The sequence below is a fragment of the Plecotus auritus genome (assembly GCF_963455305.1).
Source record: "Plecotus auritus genome assembly, chromosome: 3".
NCBI lineage: Eukaryota > Metazoa > Chordata > Mammalia > Chiroptera > Vespertilionidae > Plecotus > Plecotus auritus.
This window is the reverse complement of record NC_137772.1, coordinates 25,553,677-25,576,261: the sequence shown is the minus strand read 5'-3', so window position 1 is coordinate 25,576,261 and position 22,585 is coordinate 25,553,677. Positions and strand designations below refer to the sequence as shown.

Genomic DNA, 22,585 nt, shown 5'->3' with positions numbered 1-22,585 from the left:
CTAAGATAAAAAAAAATCAGAAAAGGATAGCACTAAGTCAGCATCTCCTTAATTTTTTAAAAAGCACTAATTAATTAAAAATAATTTAATTTAATTAATTAAAGACTAATTCCTCAAAATAAAGTATTTGCCTTCTATTTATCTGAAGAGTGCTGCAAAAATGCATAACTAACAAAAACAATTCAAGCTAGCAAAATGTTACAAAGCTCAGGGGGAAAATAATACATGTTTAATGAGAACAAAGACTTCTTGTGAAAACTACTGCAAAAGAAAAAAATATACAATACCTAACTGCCAAAAAGCATTGTAAAACACACTCCCCAAATAAAACTAGAAATGTTTATGCTCTACTTAAGTAACACATAAAGCCAAATCAACATCTGCCAGTTTTTTCAAGTATTCCTGGCCGGTTCTGTCCTTAGAAATACTCTGTTCTCTGATGCAAAAGGGATCACACCTCTTTAGGAAAGAATTGTTTCAGTGAAAAACTAGAACACATAACAACAGCAAACCAGTGTTTGTTCTTAATACTAATGGCAAATCAACTGGTTTAATAAAAGAGTAAGATGTGCTTGGAGGTGGTAAATTTCAGCAAAAAAAAAAAAAAAAGCTTCTTTCAAACTATATCAAACTTTCCCCTTTCATAATCAGTAAGAATTATCATTAATAGGTTATTCTTCTGATCTTTAAAAACAAACAAACACTTGACTATGAGTACCTGGAGAGCAGTAAGGTCCAATTTACTCTATAGAAATGCACCCACTACCCCACCACTTCCAGGACAGTATGTATTATCGTGTCAAAGGTGACCCTTGAAGTTATGAGACGTAATAGTCCTGACATCTAAACAGAAGTCCTTTTAAAATTATAATTGTTTGAAATTCTGCTAGAGGATCAAGAATAAAATATATTACCTGTGTATCAGGATGGTCAGAGATCAGAGCCCCTTCCTTGTTATAGGTGTAAACTACAAAATCTTTGGGCAAAAGGTCCCTGGAAAAGGAATAAAACCATTTAAAATCATTTTATGTATTTGCAACTAAGAACACAACTCATCCAACATTATTTCTAGAAGAGATGATCAGGAATAAAAACTTCCACCTGATTATTATTTTTATTTAAAGAAGGAGCTACCATAAAACTAAGAGCTTACAAATGGACTTGCATCTGAAACCATGTGCATCACTTCCTCATAGAGAATATTAAGCTGCAAGTTTGTTCTAATGGTCATAAAATGCTGGTTACAAAGTAATAATAATAACACAAATGTCCTTAATTTTTTCTGATACATCTCACAGGAAAAGCATAAATTAGGTTATATAGTACATCATATTTCTAGAAGAAAAATAAGTGCTTTTACTCTTTTCTAAAAGTCCTTTATAAATACTCATTGTCTTCACCTCCTAAGTAAAGAAGTAAAATGTGTCCGTTGTTGAAAGAAACAAGTATTTATGATTCCTGAAGCTTCCCTGCATATTAAGGGAGCTCAGCAGTGTAAACCACATGTGGAAAGAGAGGGTTCTCTTTGCCAAAGAAAAATATTCAGAGATGCCTGATAAAGATGATAAGGCAGCCCTAACAGTTTTGGCTCAGTGGATAGAGTGTCGGCCTGCAGACTGACAGGTCCCACCCAGGTTCGAATCCGGTCAAGGGCATGTACCTTGGTTGGGAGCACATCCCCAGTAGAGGGTGTGCAAGAGGCAGCTGATCGATGTTTCTCTCTCATCGATGTTTCTAACTCTCTATCCCTCTCCCTTCCTCTCTGTAAAAAAAAATCAATAAAATATATTTTTTAAAATAAAGATGATAAGGCAGACTTGTATTTGGGATTACCGTGATAGGTATAGGGATCACTGACGGACATTACAGTGGGCAAGCAGGAATTTATGGCTAAGGAGCTGAGTGGGGGGTCAGTAAAAAGAAAATTACTAAGAGAAAATATCAAAGGGTGAGGAAGGCTCTGGCTAACCTAGCCTAACAGATTCTTACTGTAGACTGAGCAGGTTGATCATGTATCATGTGAGGTGGTGGAGGATGAGGAACCTGTTCAGACATTCAGAGTGATCAGATAAGAAGGGGAGATGGGGGTCTTGCTAAAACTGGATTTCACAAGAAAGGGCCTCTGAGAAAGTTCAGGAGCCTGACTAAAGTTTGGTCAAAGACTGTCATTTGCAACAGAATTGGAGCAGCCCTGTTATCAACCCCTTCTTATCTCCACCACTTAGGGGCTAGTCAGGAATGCAAAGTGCTAGCTAGTGGTTTATAGTGCACCATTCTAAACTCCCCTGGAGGCATCCAGGGCCCGCTTATCTGTGTTGTTTAGAGATGGTTTCACCATAAAGCCTGACTTGAGCTATGTGACCAGAGTAATATGAAAGATCCTACTTGACCCCTATTTCGTGAGAATTAAATAAATAATACACTTAAAAGTACCTGGACATAGTAAATGTCCAATAAATGTTAACGTCTATCAACTACAGTAGAAGGCTTCAGAACGCTTCTCTGTCTGAAAATATCTGTCACTACCTAAAATTCTGTCAGGGAGACTCTGACCCTTTGACTCAGCCTCCTCTTCTAAGACAAAAAGTGTTACTCAAACTTGCAGATGCATATAAATCATCTGGAAAACTGCTTAAAACAGATTGCAGTGGCACCTCCAAAATTCTGATTCCTTCTAATATTGGATCTGAGAATTTGCATTTCTAACACACTCTCGGGGCTGCTGCTGGTTCGAAGACAACACTCGGAGCAGCACTTCCTTAGACAGAAACACTTCACATCCAATCACTCACATGTTAGTACAAATGTGTGTATCAGGTGGCTTTTCCTGATCCCTCACTAAAGATATTGGAAGTTTTGCCAAATAAGAAAAGGAAAGGGGACAAGACAGGCCACAGGAAAGTGGACGGCTCAGCACAGTGAGAAAGCTGGCATTTCAAAAGGCAGCTGAAGAAGACAGATTATCAAAGTGGGACCAGGTAAAAACATGCCAAAATAAGGAGAAAAGGTTAAAATGGGGAGGTGAGAGAATACTGTTATGGACTGAATGTTTGTGCTCCTACTTCCCAAAATTCATATGTTGAAGCTCTAACTCCCAGTGTGGCTGTGTTTGGAGATGGGGCCACTAGGAGGTAATATAGTAAAATGAGGTCGTAAGTATGAAGCTCTAAGCCAACACGATTAGTGTCCTTATAAGAAGAAATACCAGAGAGCCTGCTCCTCCCCATACCCCCAACCCCACATACACACACACTAAGGAGAGGCCATGGAGCACACAGAGAGAAGATGTCCATATGCAACCTTCATTGAGGGCCCTCGCCAACCACCAACCCTGCTGGCACCTTGATCTTGGACTTCCAGTCTCCAGAATTGTGGCAGATAAATGTCTGTTGTTAAGTCTGTGGTATTTTGTTATGGCAGCTCTAGCAGACTGATACAACTACTAAAGACTTCTTTACCCTTGCTCAGTTGTTCCTTGGTTTGATAACAATTAAAAAGTTCTCTTCTTAAATACAACTTTCTCTTACTTTAAACTTTATTTTCCCTTATTCTAATGTCAATGGAAATATAAAATAGTATGATTTTTTTCAAACTTCTACTTTTATTATTCTCAGTTTTTATCAATCCACTAAACAACATCTAACAGAAAAGAAACCTATACACTATTGAAAAAAAATTACTGAAAAGCCAAAACAAATAAATTTCTTACTTGTTCCTTTCCAATTGAATAATATGCTCTTTTCCTTCAGCTTGAATGACATAAGATACCTAAAGGCACAAAGATGAAAAAAAGAACAATAAAACACCATCTTATAAATTACTTTTCAACAACAGGTATTTATAAGACACTGGAAACTTCATTCTCAATGAAAATAATTGACTGAAATTGTTTTACAGAAAACCCTTATGTCTGCTCAAATAATAAAAAATAATCTGACCATCCCTGCCTTCCTTTAATAACTTACTGTGGAAAATTACCTGCATGTTTATCTAAACTCTTCTTAAATTCATTTAGAATTGAGCTATAACTTCAGGAATTATTTCTGTTAAATACATCCATGTATTATCTACAGTATAAAGTGGTTCTTCCTTTTGTTTAAATGACATAAATTTCTTAGTTTCAAGAGACTATCCCTAGTTCTAGTTATCTGAAAGTTGAAAAGAAATACTGAACTCTTACAATTCTATATCTTCATACGATTCACCACATTTCATCTATTTTAAAACACATTTTCCCTCGCATATCAACATCTCTGAAGTCAGGATGCATCATACAAAGGTACAGAAGTCTGACTGGTAGCACTCTGTTTCTTTCTTAATTAGTGGTACATTAAATGAGAGAGGGCCTTACCATGGTGGCATCTCAGAGACAATGAGCGGAGATAAGGTAACCTGCACTTACACATCCTCAAGCTCATGGGATCCTCTTCTCCACAACCTCAAACAACCCTGAAACAACTTCCCCTGGCAACTCATCAGTTCATTAGCCAGAAGTGTTTAGTGTGATTGCCAGAACCAGGAGATTCAACTTTGCCTCAACTCTTTAACAAAATAGAAAACCAGGGAAGAACTCAACAAATATATTATCAGAAGTGTCCTCTTATGTTCCCTACTGTCTGGACTCTAAGTTAACATCTTGCCAAGAAATGGTATGATTCCTCCTCCTAGGGCACATCAAAGTCTGACTTCCAGACCCAGACCAAATTCCAGATCCTGGCATTCTACTTCCACATCCTGAGTGGAAACCTGAGAAGTCTCTGTGATCTACCTGGATCTCCACTGAGAATCAAAAATACCAAGCTCCTTCCATCACCACAGTTTTGGGGTATGCCTTTCTATCCTTTCTGCTCTTGCCCAGTCATCTGACATAAAAACGTCCCTGTCATCTCCTCTGAGAAGAATTCTGAGAATCAGAATTGTTTCTCTCCCCAAATAGCTGGTTGTCCCCTCCCATCGTGTCTTGACTCATGGGTCATCTTCTCCATAAGGCAGTGGTCGGCAAACTGCAGCTCGCAAACCACATGCGGCTCTTTGGCCCCTTGAGTGTGGCTCTTCCACAAAATACCACGGCCTGGGCGAGTCTATTTTGAAGAAGTGGCGTTAGAAGAAGTTTAAGTTTAAAAAATTTGGCTCTCAAAAGAAATTTCAATCATTGTACTGTTGGTATTTGGCTCTGTTGACTAATGAGTTTGCCAACCACTGCCATAAGGCTTCCCCAAGCTGTACTACTAAAAATACAAACGCTCCCACCCCACCCTTATCCCTGTTTCTACACTCCTCATTCCCTTTCCTGCTTTGAATTTTCTCCAGTGCACTTATTACCATTTTCAGTAATCTGTATTATTAACTTCTATTATTTGTTTATTGTCCCCCCTTAAATGGAAGCTCCATAAGGGATTTGACTTTTGTCTGTTTTGTTCTCTGTCATATCCCCAATGCTTAAACAATGCTTCCATGTCTCCAAATATTTATTGGGGCACATAAATTATATTTATTATGATCACAAGCTACCTGTGCAGTACTAATATAAAGATAAAACTTACTTTTGAGTAAACATTCCCAATATGAAATATATGCATGTAACACACAACTATTCTCTGGTGCCCATGAAAACACAGTATGAAATATTTTACCTCTCACAAACTAAGAGAGAGGTTACTTATTATTATTTCAACAAGATCACTGTAACCATCATCAGTCAGTTAAGGGTTAGAAATCTATGTAATCAGCTTCCTACCCTGGTTCAAAAATTTATTTAACTATTTCATTCTGTTGTGTTTCAAGTTGACCATTTTGTCTTTAAAAGAAATTACCAAGGATCAATATGTCCTTTTTACTAGCATAACATCCAGTAAACATCAGTGCCGTATGTATGGTTCTGTATTAATCCTTGGCCAATATTTATTCACTGAACCAATCACTGCTGAAAATAACACCTTTGTTTTAAAATTCAACAACAATGTAAATACATACATATTTCTCAAGAGATAATTTACCTGTTTTGAGTAGGGCCTACGGGCTTCTCTTCGTTCTCTAGTTAATCTCCAAGGAGTTATAATTTCATAAGAAGAGAGATGTGAGGTCTGTTGAAAGCCTACAGAATAGGAAGTAACAAGTGAATTACATGGTACTAAAATATAATAGAATTCAAACGCTAAATGTTCAAATCAGAAAACTAATTTGACATTACCATATTAAAATATATACATACTAAAGGCCCAGTGCACAAACTGGGTGGGGTCCCTTGGCCTGACCAGCAATGGAGGCCTATCGAGGGACCAGCTGGCTGGGGGGAGGGGCCACGGTAAGTTGACCGGCCTTGGGGAGGGGCCACGGGAGGTTGGCTGTGGGAGTGCACTGACCACCAGGGAGCAGCTCCTACATTGAGTACCTGCCCCCTGGTGGTCAGTGCACGTCATAGTGACTGGTTGACCGGTCATTCTGGTGGTTCAGTCATAACGGTCGCTTAGGCTTTCATAAATATAGTTAGTTGTACATGAAAATAGCAATATATTACATATTAGAGGCCCGGTGCACGAATTCATGCACCAGTTGGGTCCCTCGGCCTAGCCTGCGGGATCGGGCTGAAAACGGCTCTCCAACATCCTCCAAGGGGTCCTGGATTGCGAGAGGGAGCAGGCCAGGCCAAGGGACCCCACCAGTGCAGAACTGGAGCTGGGGAGGGATGCGGGAGGTTGGCCAGCCAGGGAGGGGCTGCAGGAGGGCTCCAGGGCATGTCCAGCCCATCTCGCTCAGTACTGATTGGCCAGACCCCAGCAGCAAGCTAACCTACCAATCAGAGCGTCTGTCCCCTGGTGGTCAGTGCACATCATAGTGACTGGTTGACCAGTCGACTGTCTGCCCTTGGTAGTCAGTGCATGACATAGCAAATGGTTGAACATCCTTAGTATATCATTAACATATTACTCTTTGATTGGTTGAACAGATGACTGGACAACCAGACACTTAGCATATTAGGCTTTATTAAATAGGATAGGATGCGTAAAGGGGAAAAATAAATTTCCTAAAACAGGATGTCAGTCTTTATACAAACAGTATATGCACAGCAAGCATTTTCAAACAAGTTTTAAGTATAAACCCTAACCCTTTTTCTTAAAAGAAATCTTAAGATATAAACACACAAACACACACACACACACGAACTTCTTTGATAGGGAAATGGATGTGGGAGAGACATCTGGAGCCTAGCAGCATTCACTCACCTCCCATATCTCACCCTCATCCAACATGAATGACATCCCCTGAGAGGGCATTAGAGTACTTATGAAATGGACAAGGATAATAAAAGGGAAAAGTTACTTCTAATGCCTGGTGGATTAACTCTTAATAAATACACACTCAACAATGTAGCAATTATCCTATATAATAAAAGCATAATATGCAAATTGACCAAACAGCAGAATGACCGGTAGGTGGGGGGCAGAGCTGGCGGGCAGGCAGCACCAGGCCAGCCAAGGCGGGTGCCAGCGGGCAGAGGGAGGGGACAGCGATCGGAAGGCAGCGGCGACCAGCGGTGGCAGAGGGGAAATTGGGGGTGGGGGGGGCCAGCCGCTCACCAGCACCGTCTCCTGATCAGCACCCGGTTGCCTCACACAGAGGGAGGCCACTGGTGGCGGCAGCAGGGCAATGGGGGGCGGGGGCGGCCACTCACCGCAGGTGCCTCCCCTGATCAGCCGCTGGTCGCCTCCCACAGAGGGAGGCCAGACTGCAGCTTAGGCCTGCTCTATGGGAAGCGGGCCTAAGCTGTCAATCAGTCAGACATCCCCTGAGGACTCCCAGAGTGCAAGAGGGCACAGGCCAGGCTGAGGAATTTTCATGCACTGCGCCTCTAGTATCAAATTAAATTAATGCCATTTAATCTATTCTAAAAAATAAACTTGCCCTAACCAGTTTGGCTCAGTGGATAGAGCGTCGGCCTGTGGACTGAAAGGTCCCAGGTTCAATTCTGGTCAAGGGCTTGTACCTTGGTTGCAGGCACATCCCTAGTAGGAGGTGTGCAGGAGGCAGCTGATCGATGTTTCTCTCTCATTGATGTTTCTAACTCTCTATCTTTCTCCTTTCCTCTCTGTAAAAAAATCAATAAAATATATTTTAAAATAAATAAATAATAAACTTTAGAGAAAACGTATTAACAATAAAGGAAAAACAATAATGAGGATTTACTCACAGTTCCAATCCTATTCGGTTTACCACAAGTGAAATCATATCTAAGTGGGGCTCAAGTTCTAAAGTCATCACCTGAGCAACACAAATCCCTTCGGAAGATACCCCATGTTGGAAACTGAGGCACAGTATTTCAATACAGCATCATTGCAATGACATATGTCAATTTTTTTGGTGAACTTGATGAAGTAGATGGTCACCAGCTAAGGGCCATCGCTGAAAACTCTATGTAACTCTAGATATCAAAACTACATTCAGAAGTTGCTAAGAGAGTAGATTTCAAAAGATTTCACAAGAAAAATAATTTTGTAAATATGAGTGGTGATGGATGTTAAGTAGACTTATTGGGCTGAGTATTTGCTATGCAAATATAAAATCATTATGTTATACACCTGAAAAAAATAAAATGAAATAAAAACATATGTCATAAACTTAAAAAAAAAAAAAAAAACACGTTCAGTATTAGGAGACTTAAGTCTGGCATACACAACAGAAAGACTGAGGGAAGAACAGAGTCATATTTTCCACGCAGCACATCGATTTAGAAAATAAATTTACTAAGTGGAATTTATTTAAGAAATAAATGCCATGAAAAGAAAGAAGAGGGAGCTTTTATAAATTCAAATAAACTAATGGAAAAATAAACCAATTCTGAGACAATCAGGGAAACCTTTAACACTGAACGGATATTTAATGATCTTGAGAAAGTCCCGTTAATTTTTTAAGTGTAATAAGCATATTGTGTGTAAGTTTTTCTTTTAAAAGTCCTTATGTCTTAGAAAGTCATTTTGAACATTCAAGGGCAAAATTATATGATGCTTAGGATTTGCATCAAAATAATCCAGTGTGTGTCAGGAAGAAGATACGTATGAAATTGTATTAAAACTGGATAATAGGTACACAGGAGTTCATTACTCTTTTCTCTACTATTTTGTATGTTTCATATTTTCTATAGTAAAATAATCATTTTTAAGTAGTTACCTATAGAGAGTGGGATGAGAAAGAGACTTTTACTTTTCACTTTATAAAACTCTGTGTTATAGTGTTTACGAAGTATTATATCACATGTTATATATATGAGACTATAAAATGTGTCATTAGTAAACATGTAAATATCATAAGTAAATGTACCAAACTTGTTTGAAGTAGTTACCACAATGGAATAGAACCAGAAAGTAATGAGATAAGTCTTGGGCTTTATTTCCGGCACTCCCACATGTCTGTAGTGTTTGAATTGGCTTTTATAATCAGCTTGTATTTTCAAATCAGCATGTATTTTTACTTTTAAAATTAACTTTGGGAAAAAAGAGTATTTCCTTAATAAGAAACATAAAGTATTAAAGTACTGACTATCTATCATCTCTCAACAGCTCCTTCCTTTCCATCAGCCTTATAACTCCACATCTAGACTGCTATACCTACTTCTCTGGTCTCCCTTCTCTCACTCTCCTCCTTTGGATCCAATCTACACGTCCATTCACTCATTAATTGTCTTATGCCCCTCAGATTTCTGAAAATACAGATTAAAATAAAATATTTACAACTAACTTTCCCCAAGGTAACACTGTGTGTGTGTGTGTGTGTGTGTGTGTGTGTGTGTGTGTGTGTGTGTGTGTGTATAAATATCTATAACCTTGTCTAGCTTGGGATTTTAAAAGATACAGTATAAATAGAAAAACACAAATTATATGCAACACAATCATGTCATACTGACAGTTTTCAAACTCTTTACCCATCATTCCCTTATCTATACTAATAAAAGGGTAATATGCAAATTGGTCAGATGCCCTCACAGTAACAACTGAACAAAAGGCTGCATGGGTGACCAGGCCAGCAGGGGGGGTAGTGAGGGACGACCAAACAACTGAACAGCAGGCTGTGTGGGGCGACCAGGCCAGCAGGGGGGGCAGTTGGCAGCAACCAGGCTGGCAGGGGAGGGTAGTGAGGGGCGACCAGGCCAGCAGAGGAGGGCAGTGAGGGGTGATCAAGCCATTGGGGGGGGGGGAAGTTGGGGGTGACCAGGCTGGCAGGGGTCAGTGAGGGGTGACCAGGCCAGGGGGGGGGCAGTTGGCAGCAACCAGGCTGGCAGGGGAGGGTAGAGAGGGGCGACCAGGCCAGCAGAGGAGGGCAGTGAGGGGTGATCAAGCCATTGGGGGGGGGGAGTTGGGGGTGACCAGGCTGGCAGGGGTCAGTGAGGGGTGACCAGGCCAGCGGGGTGGGGGGGAGGGAGTTGGGGGCAACCAGGCCAGCGGGGGGGCAGTTGGGGGCAACCAGGCCAGTGGGGGGGGGGGGCAGTGAGGGGCGACCAGGTCGGCAGGGGGGTTATTGAGGGACGACCAAACAAATGAACAGCAGGCTGTGTGGGGCGACTAGGCCGGCAGCAGGAGCAGTTGGCAGCAACCAGGCTGGCAAAGGAGGGCAGTGAGGGGCAACCAGGCCATCAGAGGAGGGCAGTGAGGGGCGACCAGGCCGGTGGGGGGGGGGGCAATGAGGGGTGACCAGGCCAGCAGAGGGGGGCAGTGAGAGGCAACCAGGCCAGCAGTGGGGGGCAGTTGGGGGCAACCAGGTCGGCAGAGGGGGGGCAGTTGGGGGTGACCATGCAGGCAGGGGGGCAGTAAGGGGCGACCAGGCAGCATGGGGGGGAGGGAAGTTAGTGGCAATCAGGCCAACAGGCAGGTGAGCAGTTAGTAGCCAGTGGTCCCAGATTATGAGAGGGATGTCCAACTCCCAGTTTAAAAGATACAGTATAAATAGGAAAACACAATCGGACATCCCCCAAGGGGTAACGGATTGGAGAGGGTTCAGGCTGGGCTGAGGGGATTCCCCTCCCCCCCCATGCATGAATTTTATGCCCCAGGCCTCTAGTCCTATATAATAAAAGCCTAATATGCTAAGCGTCTGACCTTCTGTCCGACCGTTCGACCAGTCACTATGACACACACTGGTCGGGGGCAGTCGCTCTGACCGGTAGGTTAGCTCGGGGTCCAGGCAATCAGGACTGGGGAGACAGACTGGACATGCCCTGGAGCCCTCCCACAGTCGCTCCCCAGCCGGCTGGCCCCGATTGGCCCCAATTGAGACTAGGCAAGACAGCCCCGATTGGCCCCAATCAGGACTGAGAAAGACGGGCCAGACACACCCTGGAGCCCTCCCATGATCCCTCCCTGGCCCTAATCATGCACTGGTAGGGCCCCCGGCCTGACTTGCACCCTCTCGGAATCCAGGACCCCTTTGGGGGATGTCTGAAAGCTGTTTTCAGCCTGATCCCCGCAGGCCAGGCCAAGGGACCACACCAGTGCACGAATCCGTGCACCGGGCCTCTAGTGTCTTTATAATACTAGAGGCCTGGTGCATGGATTCATGCACATTGAAAGGAAATTAATCAGAAGGTGGCTGGTGGGGCAGGATTGGGCAAGACAGGCCAGACACACCCTGGAGCCAACCTCCAAGAGTCCCTCCCCAGCTGGCTGCACCTGGGGTGGCGCCAGGGCTCAAAGAGCATCTGCGGAGGGAGCGGGGTCCCTCTGGCAGGTGGGATCTCTTGGCCTGGCCTGCAGAGATTGGGCCGAAACAGGCAGTCCAACATCCCCTGAGGGGTCCCGGAGTGTAAGAAGGCACTCTACAAAGTTGCTGTTGCTGGGCAGCTCCTGTGTTGAGGGCCTGCCCCCTGCTGGTCAATGAGCATCATACCTACTGGCTGGTCGGCCAGTCACTTAGCCTTTTATATATATAGACTAGAGCAGGGGTGGGCAAACTTTTTGACTCGAGGGCCACAATGGGTTCTTAAACTGGACCGGAGGGCCGGAACAAAAGCATGGATGGAGTGTTTGTGTGAACTAATATAAATTCAAAGTAAAGGAGCGGAGGGGAGAGCAAGAGAACTGGATAGAACAGCCGGATCCGGCCCGCGGGCCGTAGTTTGCCCAAGGCTAGACTAGAGGCTGGTGCATAAAAATTCATGCCTGGAGGTGGGGGGGTCCCTCAGCCCAGCCTGCTCCCTCTCACAGTCCAGGAGCCCTCAGGGGCGGGAGGCGACCCAGCGATCAGGGGAAGGCAACATCCCCATCACACCTCTGCTGCTGCCACTGCCGGCAGCGCAAGCCTCGGCTGGCCCTGGGTACCTGAGCCTCGGGAGGCCCTGGATGGCTGGGAAGCCGCCATCTGAGGCTTGCCTGCACCTCGGGCATGGGCTGGGCAGCTGACATCCAAGGCTTGCCTGCACCTCGGGCCGGTCCTAGGCAGCTGGACAGCCACCATCCGAGGCTTGCCTGCGCCTCAGGCCGACCCTAGGAGGCTGGACAGCCTCCATCCGAGGCTTGCCTGCACCTCGGGCTCACCCTGGGCGGTGGGGCAGCTGCCATCCAAGGCTTGCCTGCACCTTGGGCGTCGGCTGGGCAGCTGACATCCGAGGCTTGCCTGCACCTTGGGCGTCAGCCCTGAGCAGCTGGGGGCCTAGGGCAGGTTTGGCAGCACCGTGCGCCTGCTGCCTGCCCCGCCCCCCAGCAGGGCTGAAGGACTGGGGGACTCTGGAATGGCTGAGGGGACTGGGCGCCATCTTTGTCATGGTGTGATGGTCAATTTGCATATTCCCTCCTTATTAGATAGGATAGTATATTATACTAATTAAATGTGGCTGCAAGTCATTAAATAAAAACACCAGAAATAGGTGAAAATAAAATGCTCACAAAAACAACCATGGGCTAATCCAAGGCATATTAATGCCTTGTAATAATCAGGTTATGATAAAATATTCAGATGTTTGGAGTTGTCAATTAGGAACCATGTCAAAAGAAATCTATAGCCTTAAAAGATGCACTAGATAGAAATATCCTTAATCCTAAATTAACTGAGGTACAGGACTATTCCTTCACCTAGAATAGACCTTTCAATGACCTCAGTTTTTCAAATTCCTAAAATCACAAATTTTAATATCCTTAATGATTTCATTCTGGATCATGGTAATCTATCCAACTACTAAGACAGTCACTCTAGAAGTGAGCAGTGGCATGAATAAAATGTTTTCTGTGGGTTAGAAGCTTTGTGTGATAAAAAATAAATCATCCTGTACATTTGCAACCTCCTGTGACTCTATAATTATTTTGGGCCAGAGCTGAAACTAGCTCTTCTATACAGATTGCTAGCAAAGAATAAAACATGGGGAGGGAGGGGGAACACAATTAATCATTTATTTTAAAAGGCTTTCAAAAGTATAGCACCTAAGGCTCGCTGTCCAAAAGACCTCAGAGGAGCATCTTGGAGATCGCAGTGTAGAGGTCACAGTGCAGGAGAGCTGTTACTATGCTGAAGACCCCCGGGTTGGCACCCCCTGGGAAGAAGAACATGAGGAGAGAGTTGAAGGCCCTGTTGGGGTGTTGGAGGATCAGGCTGTGGTAGCCTATGACTATGGGAGACAAGAAAGAAGAGAGCTAGCCCAGCCAATGTAGCTCAGTGGTTGAGCATCGACCAATGAACCAGGAGTTCACAGTTCAATTCCAGTTAGGGTACATGCCTCGGTGTGGGCCGATCCCCAGTGGGGGGTGTGCATGAGGCAGTGGATCAATGATTCTCTCCCATCATTGATGATTCTATCTTTCCCTCTCCCTTCCTCTCTATAATCAATAAAAATAAAATTTTAAAAAAGTATAGTACCCAAAAATAACTTCTGTATGTAATAGCTATTACTACGATATCGACTTCTTGGTTTTAAAATCCAAGGATCCACTTTATGAGTGCCAAAAGGAGTTCCAAAATGTAAGAAATGTACATGCTTGGGTTATAGCAGTGGTTGGCAAACCGCAGCTCGCGAGCCACATGTGGCTCTTTGGCCCCTTGAGTGTGGCTCTTCCACAAAATACCATGGCCTGGGCGAGTCTATTTTGAAGAAGTGGCATTAGAAGAAGTTTAAGTTTAAAAAATTTGGCTCTCACTCCACCCCATCCAAGCTGAGCACAGAGGCTATTGCAATTTGGCAAGTCTAATCCTATAAGACTGTCTCCAACACCTAACTTCTCCCAGCGTAGACACAGCTGATCCTTACAGCAAACTGGCCTGGAGGTCAATTCCTCCCAGTGATACCAACAACAATCAAGACTTAACTACAACAAGGCTGTACACACAGTCCACAAAGGGGTGCACCAAGAGTGTCCACCTCAGGTTAACTGGGGAGGCCGACCCACTGGGCCATATAGGAAACCTAGCACACAAATCTACCCTACCAACTCAGGGAAGCAGTGAAAATGCGGCGTCAAAGAAACAGATCACAAACGAAAGAAATGGAGGAAAACAAACGACTGGATATAGAATTCAAAACCACGGTTATAAGGCTTTTCAAAAATATCCTAGAAAAGGCCGATAAATATAACGAGACCCTCGAAGATATGAAAAAGGACCAACTAGAAATTAAACATACACTGACTGAAATAAAAAATATTATACAGAGACCCAAAAACAGACTAAAGGAACACAAGAATCAAGTCAAAGAATTGAAATACAAAGAAGCAAAAAACACTCAACCGAAAAAGCAAAAAGAAAAAAAAATCCAAAAAGTTGAAGATAGTGTAAGAAGACTCTGGGACAACTTCAAGCGTACCAACATCAGAATTATGGGGGTGCCAGAAGAAGAGAGAGAGCAAGATACTGAAAACCTATTTGAAGAAATAATGACTGAAAACTTCCCCCACCTGGTGAAAGAAATAGACTTACAAGTCCAGGAAGCACACAGAACCCCAAACAAAAGGAATCCAAAGAGGACCACACCAAGACACATCATAATTAAAATGCCAAGAGCAAAAGACAAAGAGAGAATATTAAAAGCAGCAAAAGAAAAACAGTTAGTTACCTACAAGGGAGCACCCATACGATTGTCAGCTGATTTCTCAACAGAAACTATGCAGGCAAGAAGGGAATGGCAAGAAATTTTCAAAGTGATGAATAGCAAGAACCTACAACCAAGATTACTCTACCCAGCAAAGCTATCATTCAGAATTGAAGGGCAGATAAAGAGCTTCACAGATAAGAAAAAGCTAAAGGAGTTCATCACCACCAAACCAGTATTATATGAAATGCTGAAAGGTATTATTAAAGAAGAGGAAGAAGAAAAAAGTAAAGATAAAAATTATAAACAACAAATACATATCTATCAACAAGTGAACCTAAAAATCAAGTGAATTAAAAACCTGAGGAAAAGAATAATCTGGTGAATATAATAGAATCAGGGGCATAGAAAGGGAGTGGACTGATAATTCTCAGGGGGAAAGGGGTATGGGGGGGTTCAGGAAGAGACTAGACAAAAATCGTATACCTATGGATGAGGACAGTGGCGGGGAGGTAAGGGCAGAAGGTGGAGTGGGAACCGGGTGGAGGGGAGCTATGGGAGGAAAAAGGAGAAACAATTGTACTAATCTGAATAAAGATTTATTTATAAAAATAATAAATAAATAAATAATAAAAAATAAAAAAAATAAAAAATTTGGCTCTCAAAAGAAATTTCAATCGTTGTACTGTTGATATTTGGCTCTGTTGACTAATGAGTTTGCCGACCACTGGGTTATAGCATTCAAAAGTAATATACATTAATTGTATGAAAATCCTCCTTCCTATATTTTTCAAAACTTCTTTCTTATTTCTAGGTCTGTTTCCTTTTTTTCTCTTCTTTTTTTTCCTGTTCATATCTTGCATGTATTTTTCAATTCCCTTTTTATTTTTTAAACTCCAAATAGTAGCACCTTCTCATGGGAACAAAAATAACATGTTTCACATGTTACTACAAAGGAAGTGCATTAACATTATTTATATAAAGCCTCAACCTCAACACTATTAACATTTGGGGCCAGAAACTTCTTTGAGGGGAGAGCAGCCTGTCCTGTGCAATGTAGTATGTTAAGTAGCACCCCTGGCCTCTACCCACTAAAACCAGAAGCACCACTGGTATGACAACTAAAGATATCTCCCAGAGGCCTTCTGGGAGATATAGTTCACAATGAAATAAAAATATTAATACAGTCAACTCCACAGAGAATATAAACTGTTGTTTTAGAATCTGACAGAATAAACATAGTGTCTAAAATTACACTGCTAGAAAACATGGACTGAAGATAAAAATAAGAGCTGAAACATGAAAATTAAAGTGTCTCAAATTTAGCAAAAGAAAGGGAAATGTATTAATTTCACTCCTTTCTTCCTCTAACTCAGAGATTTTCAACCTTTTTCATCTCATGGCACACATAAACTACTAATATTCTGCAAAACAAAAAATATATTTTTGGCCAATCTGACAAAAAAAAAAATAGGTATAATTTTAATTCATTCACACCAGACAACTATTGTATTGGCTGTTGCCATTTTTTAAAATTTGAGAATGTAAGGGAAAAGAAGTCAGTGGCCCTGGCTAGTCAGGTATTGCATTTTTTAAAAAGTCTTGCAGTACACCAGTGTGCCATGGCACACCAATTAAAAATCATTGCTCTATCTCTGCAGATTTCTTTTTTATGTACTGTGTTTTGGAGGATGTCCAAGTATGTATTCCATAATAGTAGCTGTAGTAGAGGGAGATTAGTTAAAAGAATTCCACCTAATTGCAAAGGAAACTAATGCGAACTTTCAGTCATGGGCTTTTATCCTTTCCTTCCTATTATGTAAACAAATAGCCACCTTTAAGTACTTTTATTACTGTAGAAAATAAACCGGGGTTCCCATACAGGATGAAAAGGTAATTCTGCTGTCCAAATTAGTTCTTGAAAAGAAGTTGTTGTAATTAGATACATAAAGCACTGTTGTAGCCACATATTTTCATACAAGGTGAATGGGATGGAAATATAAATATACAACATATGGTATCAATAACTATCTTCAAACATAATTAGAATTTCCACAGCTATGCTTACATTTCTTGAGTGTTACAATTTTTTTTTTTACATTTACACGTCTCTACATTTAAAAAGAAACAGGGCATTTGCTGTTGTTTGTAAGTGCCCCTTTTGGAAAAATGCCAGCCATTTATAGCATTTAATGCTCTAAAGAATTTAAGGTCCTCTAGCAAGGAATTTAAGTTCTTGAGACAAAGGATAGTATCATACTCACTATGTGCTTCCCGCACTGTACAGTAAGTATTTAATAATGTGTGTTGAGTAAACAACCTCTTCTTATCCTTACTGCTATATACACACAGATCTCATTAACTGTCATGATCATGAACAACCCACAGTAAGTTTTATTTTTTTATGATTGGCATCTTTTAAAGCAATCTTCCAAAGATCTGCATGGCCCACACATTTGACATTTTAATTGCAATGCTATCTTTCATTCCAGCCGTGGGCAAACTACGGCCCGCGGGCCGGATCCAGCTGTTCTATCCGGTTCTCTTGCTCTCCCCTCCGCTCCTTTACTTTGAATTTATATTAGTTCACACAAACACTCCATCCATGCTTTTGTTCCGGCCCTCCGGTCCAGTTTAAGAACCCATTGTGGCCCTCGAGTCAAAAAGTTTGCCCACCCCTGTATAGAATACTTAACTACTCCTCTAAAGCAGCTGGGATCACAGCAGCTATTCACAGCAGGATTTTGATGTGTCAATAAAGCTAATCTCTAGGGGTCTACTGCATGAGGGTTCTAAGGGGGTCCTCCTAATATGAGTTCAACCATGAAACATCTCACTGAAAGAAAATGTGTCAAAGGGGAAAAGGCATTTCTTACATATAGGAATGGGTCTTATCCTACAGTATGACAAATGTTTGGCAGTAGCATCATTTTGCCTATCTAAGTTGAAATACTCTAAGTCATATGTTAAGCTAAATATAAACAAATACACAAACAACTGCATATTTTAAAACTGACCAAATTAAGTGAACCCAGGTTCCTTAATTTATTCTTAAAATATGTCTTTCAAGAAGTATCCTATACCTGATCATGTTGGAAAAACAAGTTTACTAAAATAAAACTGACACAAAATGAAAAATAATCTCTCAATATAAGAACAATATTATGCAATTCAAAGTGCAATCCAACTTTTAAAGGTACTGGGGGGTTAGTTACTGAGATACTAAGAGCATCAGATTTACTTATGAGGCAGTCAGTCCCATAACATGGACTCAAAGGATGGCATAACTCAAAAACTCTGCTATATACTAGGGGGGAAATAGATAAATATTTTTTTCAACAATATATAGGGTGTACCAAAAAATGTACACACACTTTGAATAATTATAAAGGCAGTGTTACCTGGCCAGTGTGGCTCAGTAGTTGAGCATCGACCTATAAACCAGGAGGTCACGGTTCAGTTCCCAGTCAGGGCACACACCCTGGGTTATAGGCTAGATCCCAAATAGGGGGCGTACATGAGGCAGCCAATTTCTCTCTCATCATTGATATTTCTATCTCTCCTCCCTTCCTCTCTGAAATCAATAAAAATATATTTCGTAAAAAGAAAAAAAATAAAGGCAGTGTTTATTAAAATACATTTCACTTTCAAAACTAAACTATCAGTTGTTAAAATGTGCCTATATATTTTTGGGGGCACCCTGTATATATCATGAGGCTATGTCATATATTTGTGCTTGTGGCTATTCTAAGAAAAAGCCTCCAGTTACTCAGAACTTGCTTCTTTGGCGAGGATTCATAATAAACCAAGATTTTTTTTAATAAAACACAAATATAAAGGTATCTTACACTTTGATAAGGTAAAATTTATTTGAAAACTGTGTTGGAACCCAACAATTTGTTCTATACATATTTCAATTATAAACATTTTACTTTTTACTTAAAAGTATGAAAACCAAATTATCTTTAAATGTAAAAGACTACACTCTCCTGTACAGTACAAACACAAACATCAAATTCAAGTAATTTGCTGGCATCAAAAAACAAAATTAGTGTGGACCTAAGTTCTTACTACATAGTTCGTTTTACAGTGAGTCACCATGAGTAATTACACTTTAAAACTCATTTTTCCTAGACTGCTAGTCTTTTTTAATGTTCTTTTTAATTCTAGATCTGTGCATCGTAATTACTACCTTAAAAGAGAACATCAGAAGAGGTATCATACCTGGTTCCCTTTGTTATTTTTCACAGTGACTCACAGGTACCTTTGTTAGTCTCGGTTTAAAAAGAAAAGTTTTCCTGTGAGTGCCATCTGTTTGGAATTTATACTGCACTTCCTCATTGACACAATGGCAGTAAAAATTCTTCCAGAGCCTATTTAACCAATATGTATATGGTACTTATTAGGTCTTCAAATTCCTTTCCCATTAGCAGAAAAGATTTCAGCGCATGATTTAAACATCCTTCCTGTATTGCAAAAGTTTAGTCAGCTGATTTTGGAGGAACATTCCAGTAGGGAGACAGGAGTTGACTCACCACACACCATTACAAAAGCCTCCTAACGGGTCTCTCCCAGCCTCCAGCCTCTCCCTCCTATATTCTGTCCTCCATTTTGTTGCCAGTTCTCTTAATCCCAAATTTTACCCAAAGAACTTTACCTACAGGCTAAAGTCCAAACCCCTTAGCACGGCATATAAGAAAGACTCTTCCCAACTGGTACAAACCTACCTTAGTTCTTCCTTGCCTCTCTTTCATATACAGGCATCTGCCTGGAGACATTCTCATCTTTGCCATCAAGTCATGTTCTTTCACCCCTCCACACTCTACAAAAATTCTTCTGCTTAGAATGTATTCCTATCACTTTACTTGAACATTGGCCAATACAGATCAGTTCAAATATCACTTCCACAGTGAAACCTTCCCCTACATTCCTCACCTAGACTTAGCACATTTAGTCACCCTTTGCCCCTCTACAAAAATTGAGCATGATGTTTATAGGAGTTTGATAAACACTGACTGAATTTTGAAAGCATACACTTGCTTATTTAAGGGAGGGACTGGCCATAAACTGTTAAAAGCCACAGTTAAAAACCACAAGGATAGTCCATACAACTATAGACAGGATGGGCAAAAGCAGATTTACAGTTGTCCTTATGGAAAATAAAAACTAATAAATACAAGAATAAACTCTGTTTCGTGTACTCACAATACATATATTAACATTAAAAATATAGTCTTACACCTTGTATACATATATTAATAATCCATGGACACACATAATAGGGTGCTGAAGACCTGAGGTGGGGGTGTGGAGGGGCAGGGGAGGGCTGGAGGAGGTCAATGGAGGAAAAGGGGGGACATATGTAATACTTACAATAATAAATATTTATATATATATGTATGTATGTATGGCCTTAGGTAGCAGGCTCAGGGCTCTTGGAGGGGGTGGAGTGATTAAGAAAAAAGAGAAAAAACTAAAAAATCATGCACATGGACAAGAATGTAGGGATTGCAGGGAGCGGGGGAGGTGGAGGAGAGTATAGGGGGGAATAAATGGTGATGAAAGGAGACTTGGTGCGGTGAACATACAATACAGTGAACAGATGATATACTGTGGAATTGTGAACCTGAAACCTGTATAATTTTGTTAACCAATGTCACCCCAAAAACTGAGTAAAAAGGGAAAAGTAAATAAATGAAACAAAGAGTTTGTTTTCATGTAAAATATATATATAGATAGACAGATATAGATATATAGATTGATATATAGCCTTGGTTATATTTGCAATCACATTGAATCATAGATTACTAAAACTCCAGATGTATAAACTACTTCACCTTAAATATGGATAAATGTTAACCATCTAGAATGTCACGGCAAAAATAATCTTAACCAGAAAAAAACTTAGTAGCTTCCCATTCAATAAAGTTTCACTATTTAGAGCTTCAAAATCCCTGCAATGGGACAAATTCATTTAATTGAAAAAGAACAAACTAAAGATAAGGAAAAAATGTTATTAGTTTCCTGAAGGTCAGCCAGCCTGCATTGAAATTTTCTGTCATCACCTTTGAACAATTCTCAAGGCAATGATTTAGTGTAAAAAAACAAAAACAAACCAACAACAACAACAAAAAAAAACACCACCATTCTCCATCATACTCTATAACTGATAAGGAAAATATAGACATGCAAACAATAATTTAACACAACAGCCAAAATAAAGTTGTATCCAGAAAGAAGCTAGAGTGTTGGCGATTTGCTTCCACAATGTTTGGGCGCCTCCAATATTAACACCTTATATATCCAAGGGAAGCTTTACAATTCAAAAGCAAGTTTACATAAATCCTGTAACTTCAGCAGAGCAGGGATTATTTGTCAGGATTTAAGACATTACAAACCCAGTAAAAACGCAGATAGAAGACTGGCCAAGAAATGTAGCACTTCGTTTCCAAAAAGAAGTAGTATTTCTACAACAAAATGGCCCAAGAAAAATGAGCGCGCGCGCACACACACACGCACACACCCACACACCCACACACACACCTTTATTCCATCACTAAATTTAGCTCTGTGTACCTACTGGTGACTCCGCTGATCAAATGAACGTCAAATTTTCAAATTCTGATAACCTGGACCAAAAGTTCCATCATCTCCCGGTCTCTTTCCAAGTGTCATTAACTTCACAAGCAAGTCCAAGCTCCATTTCTCAGAACAGTTTAAATATGAACACACCCTCGGCGCGCACCCAGCAGACTCCCCGAGGTCAGAGCCGGATCCAGAGTAGTCTGGAGAGAATCTGGGGGACCCAGCTTGGCGCGACATGGGGGTGGGAGCACCGCAAACGGCTCTGTCAAACAGGAGACAGAGTAAGAGGGATCAGACGGGAGACCCGTGCCCAGAAGGGTTTGGGGAGCCAGACCCCCAACCCTCGGGTCTGAGCACTGTCCACACACAGCTGGAGCGGCTCCGCCTCCCGACCCCGAGTCCAGTTGCCAGGCCAGGCCCCTCCACTCCCAGGCACCTCGGGGTGACTCCGAGCGTCCCCGCCCTAGGAAACGGCAACCCCAAAGGTCCCTAGGGGCGGACACCCACCTGGCCGAGCCCCGCCAAGGACTGGGCCCACCAAGCCAAACAACAGCAGCCACTGGAAGCGGAGTGTCCCAAAGGGCGAGCCCGCGCGGGATCCCATCTCGGCCGATTCCGCAGGTTCTACTCAGCATTCGGTCGCTTCTGCCTCGGTCCGCTCCATCATTCCCCAACCCCGCCGGGGCCCCAGAGCTGGCAGGGACGCGCGCGCCCGGGGACGAACACGCGCTCGCCACTGACGCAACTCAGCCCTTGTCCGAGCTCGCTCCCGACATCGCGCTCGCTACCGCTGACGTAGGGAAAAATCGAGTCCCCGGCGAGAAAATGGAATTGCTATCTGGACGCTAAAAGCCGCACTCGTCTGCCCCGCCCACCCACTGTCCGCGCCAGTTTCTACTCCCAGGCCCGCCTACTGCGGGGGTCGGAGGAACCGATTGGAGGAAGCGATCAGCGCAAAAGAAGGAGGAGCGTGAGACTCCGAAGAGGAATTGAGGAGCAGAA

At 42.1% G+C, this 22,585-nt stretch overlaps 1 protein-coding gene across 1 annotated transcript in view; it reads right to left on the bottom strand.

The window, feature by feature from the left end:
* The window catches only part of ADAM9 (ADAM metallopeptidase domain 9), a 114,285-nt gene extending 91,835 nt beyond the window's left edge, over positions 1 to 22,450 (bottom strand). Inside the window, exons 1-4 of the mRNA XM_080660923.1 lie at positions 22,091 to 22,450; positions 5,997 to 6,094; positions 3,710 to 3,768; positions 915 to 993 (exon numbers count right to left, since the gene is read on the bottom strand). Of these exons, the coding sequence (XP_080517049.1) occupies positions 915 to 993; positions 3,710 to 3,768; positions 5,997 to 6,094; positions 22,091 to 22,187 (333 nt within the window). The 5' untranslated portion in view covers positions 22,188 to 22,450. The remainder of the gene's footprint in view (positions 1 to 914; positions 994 to 3,709; positions 3,769 to 5,996; positions 6,095 to 22,090) is intronic.
* Positions 22,451 to 22,585: the final 135 nt, after the last annotated feature.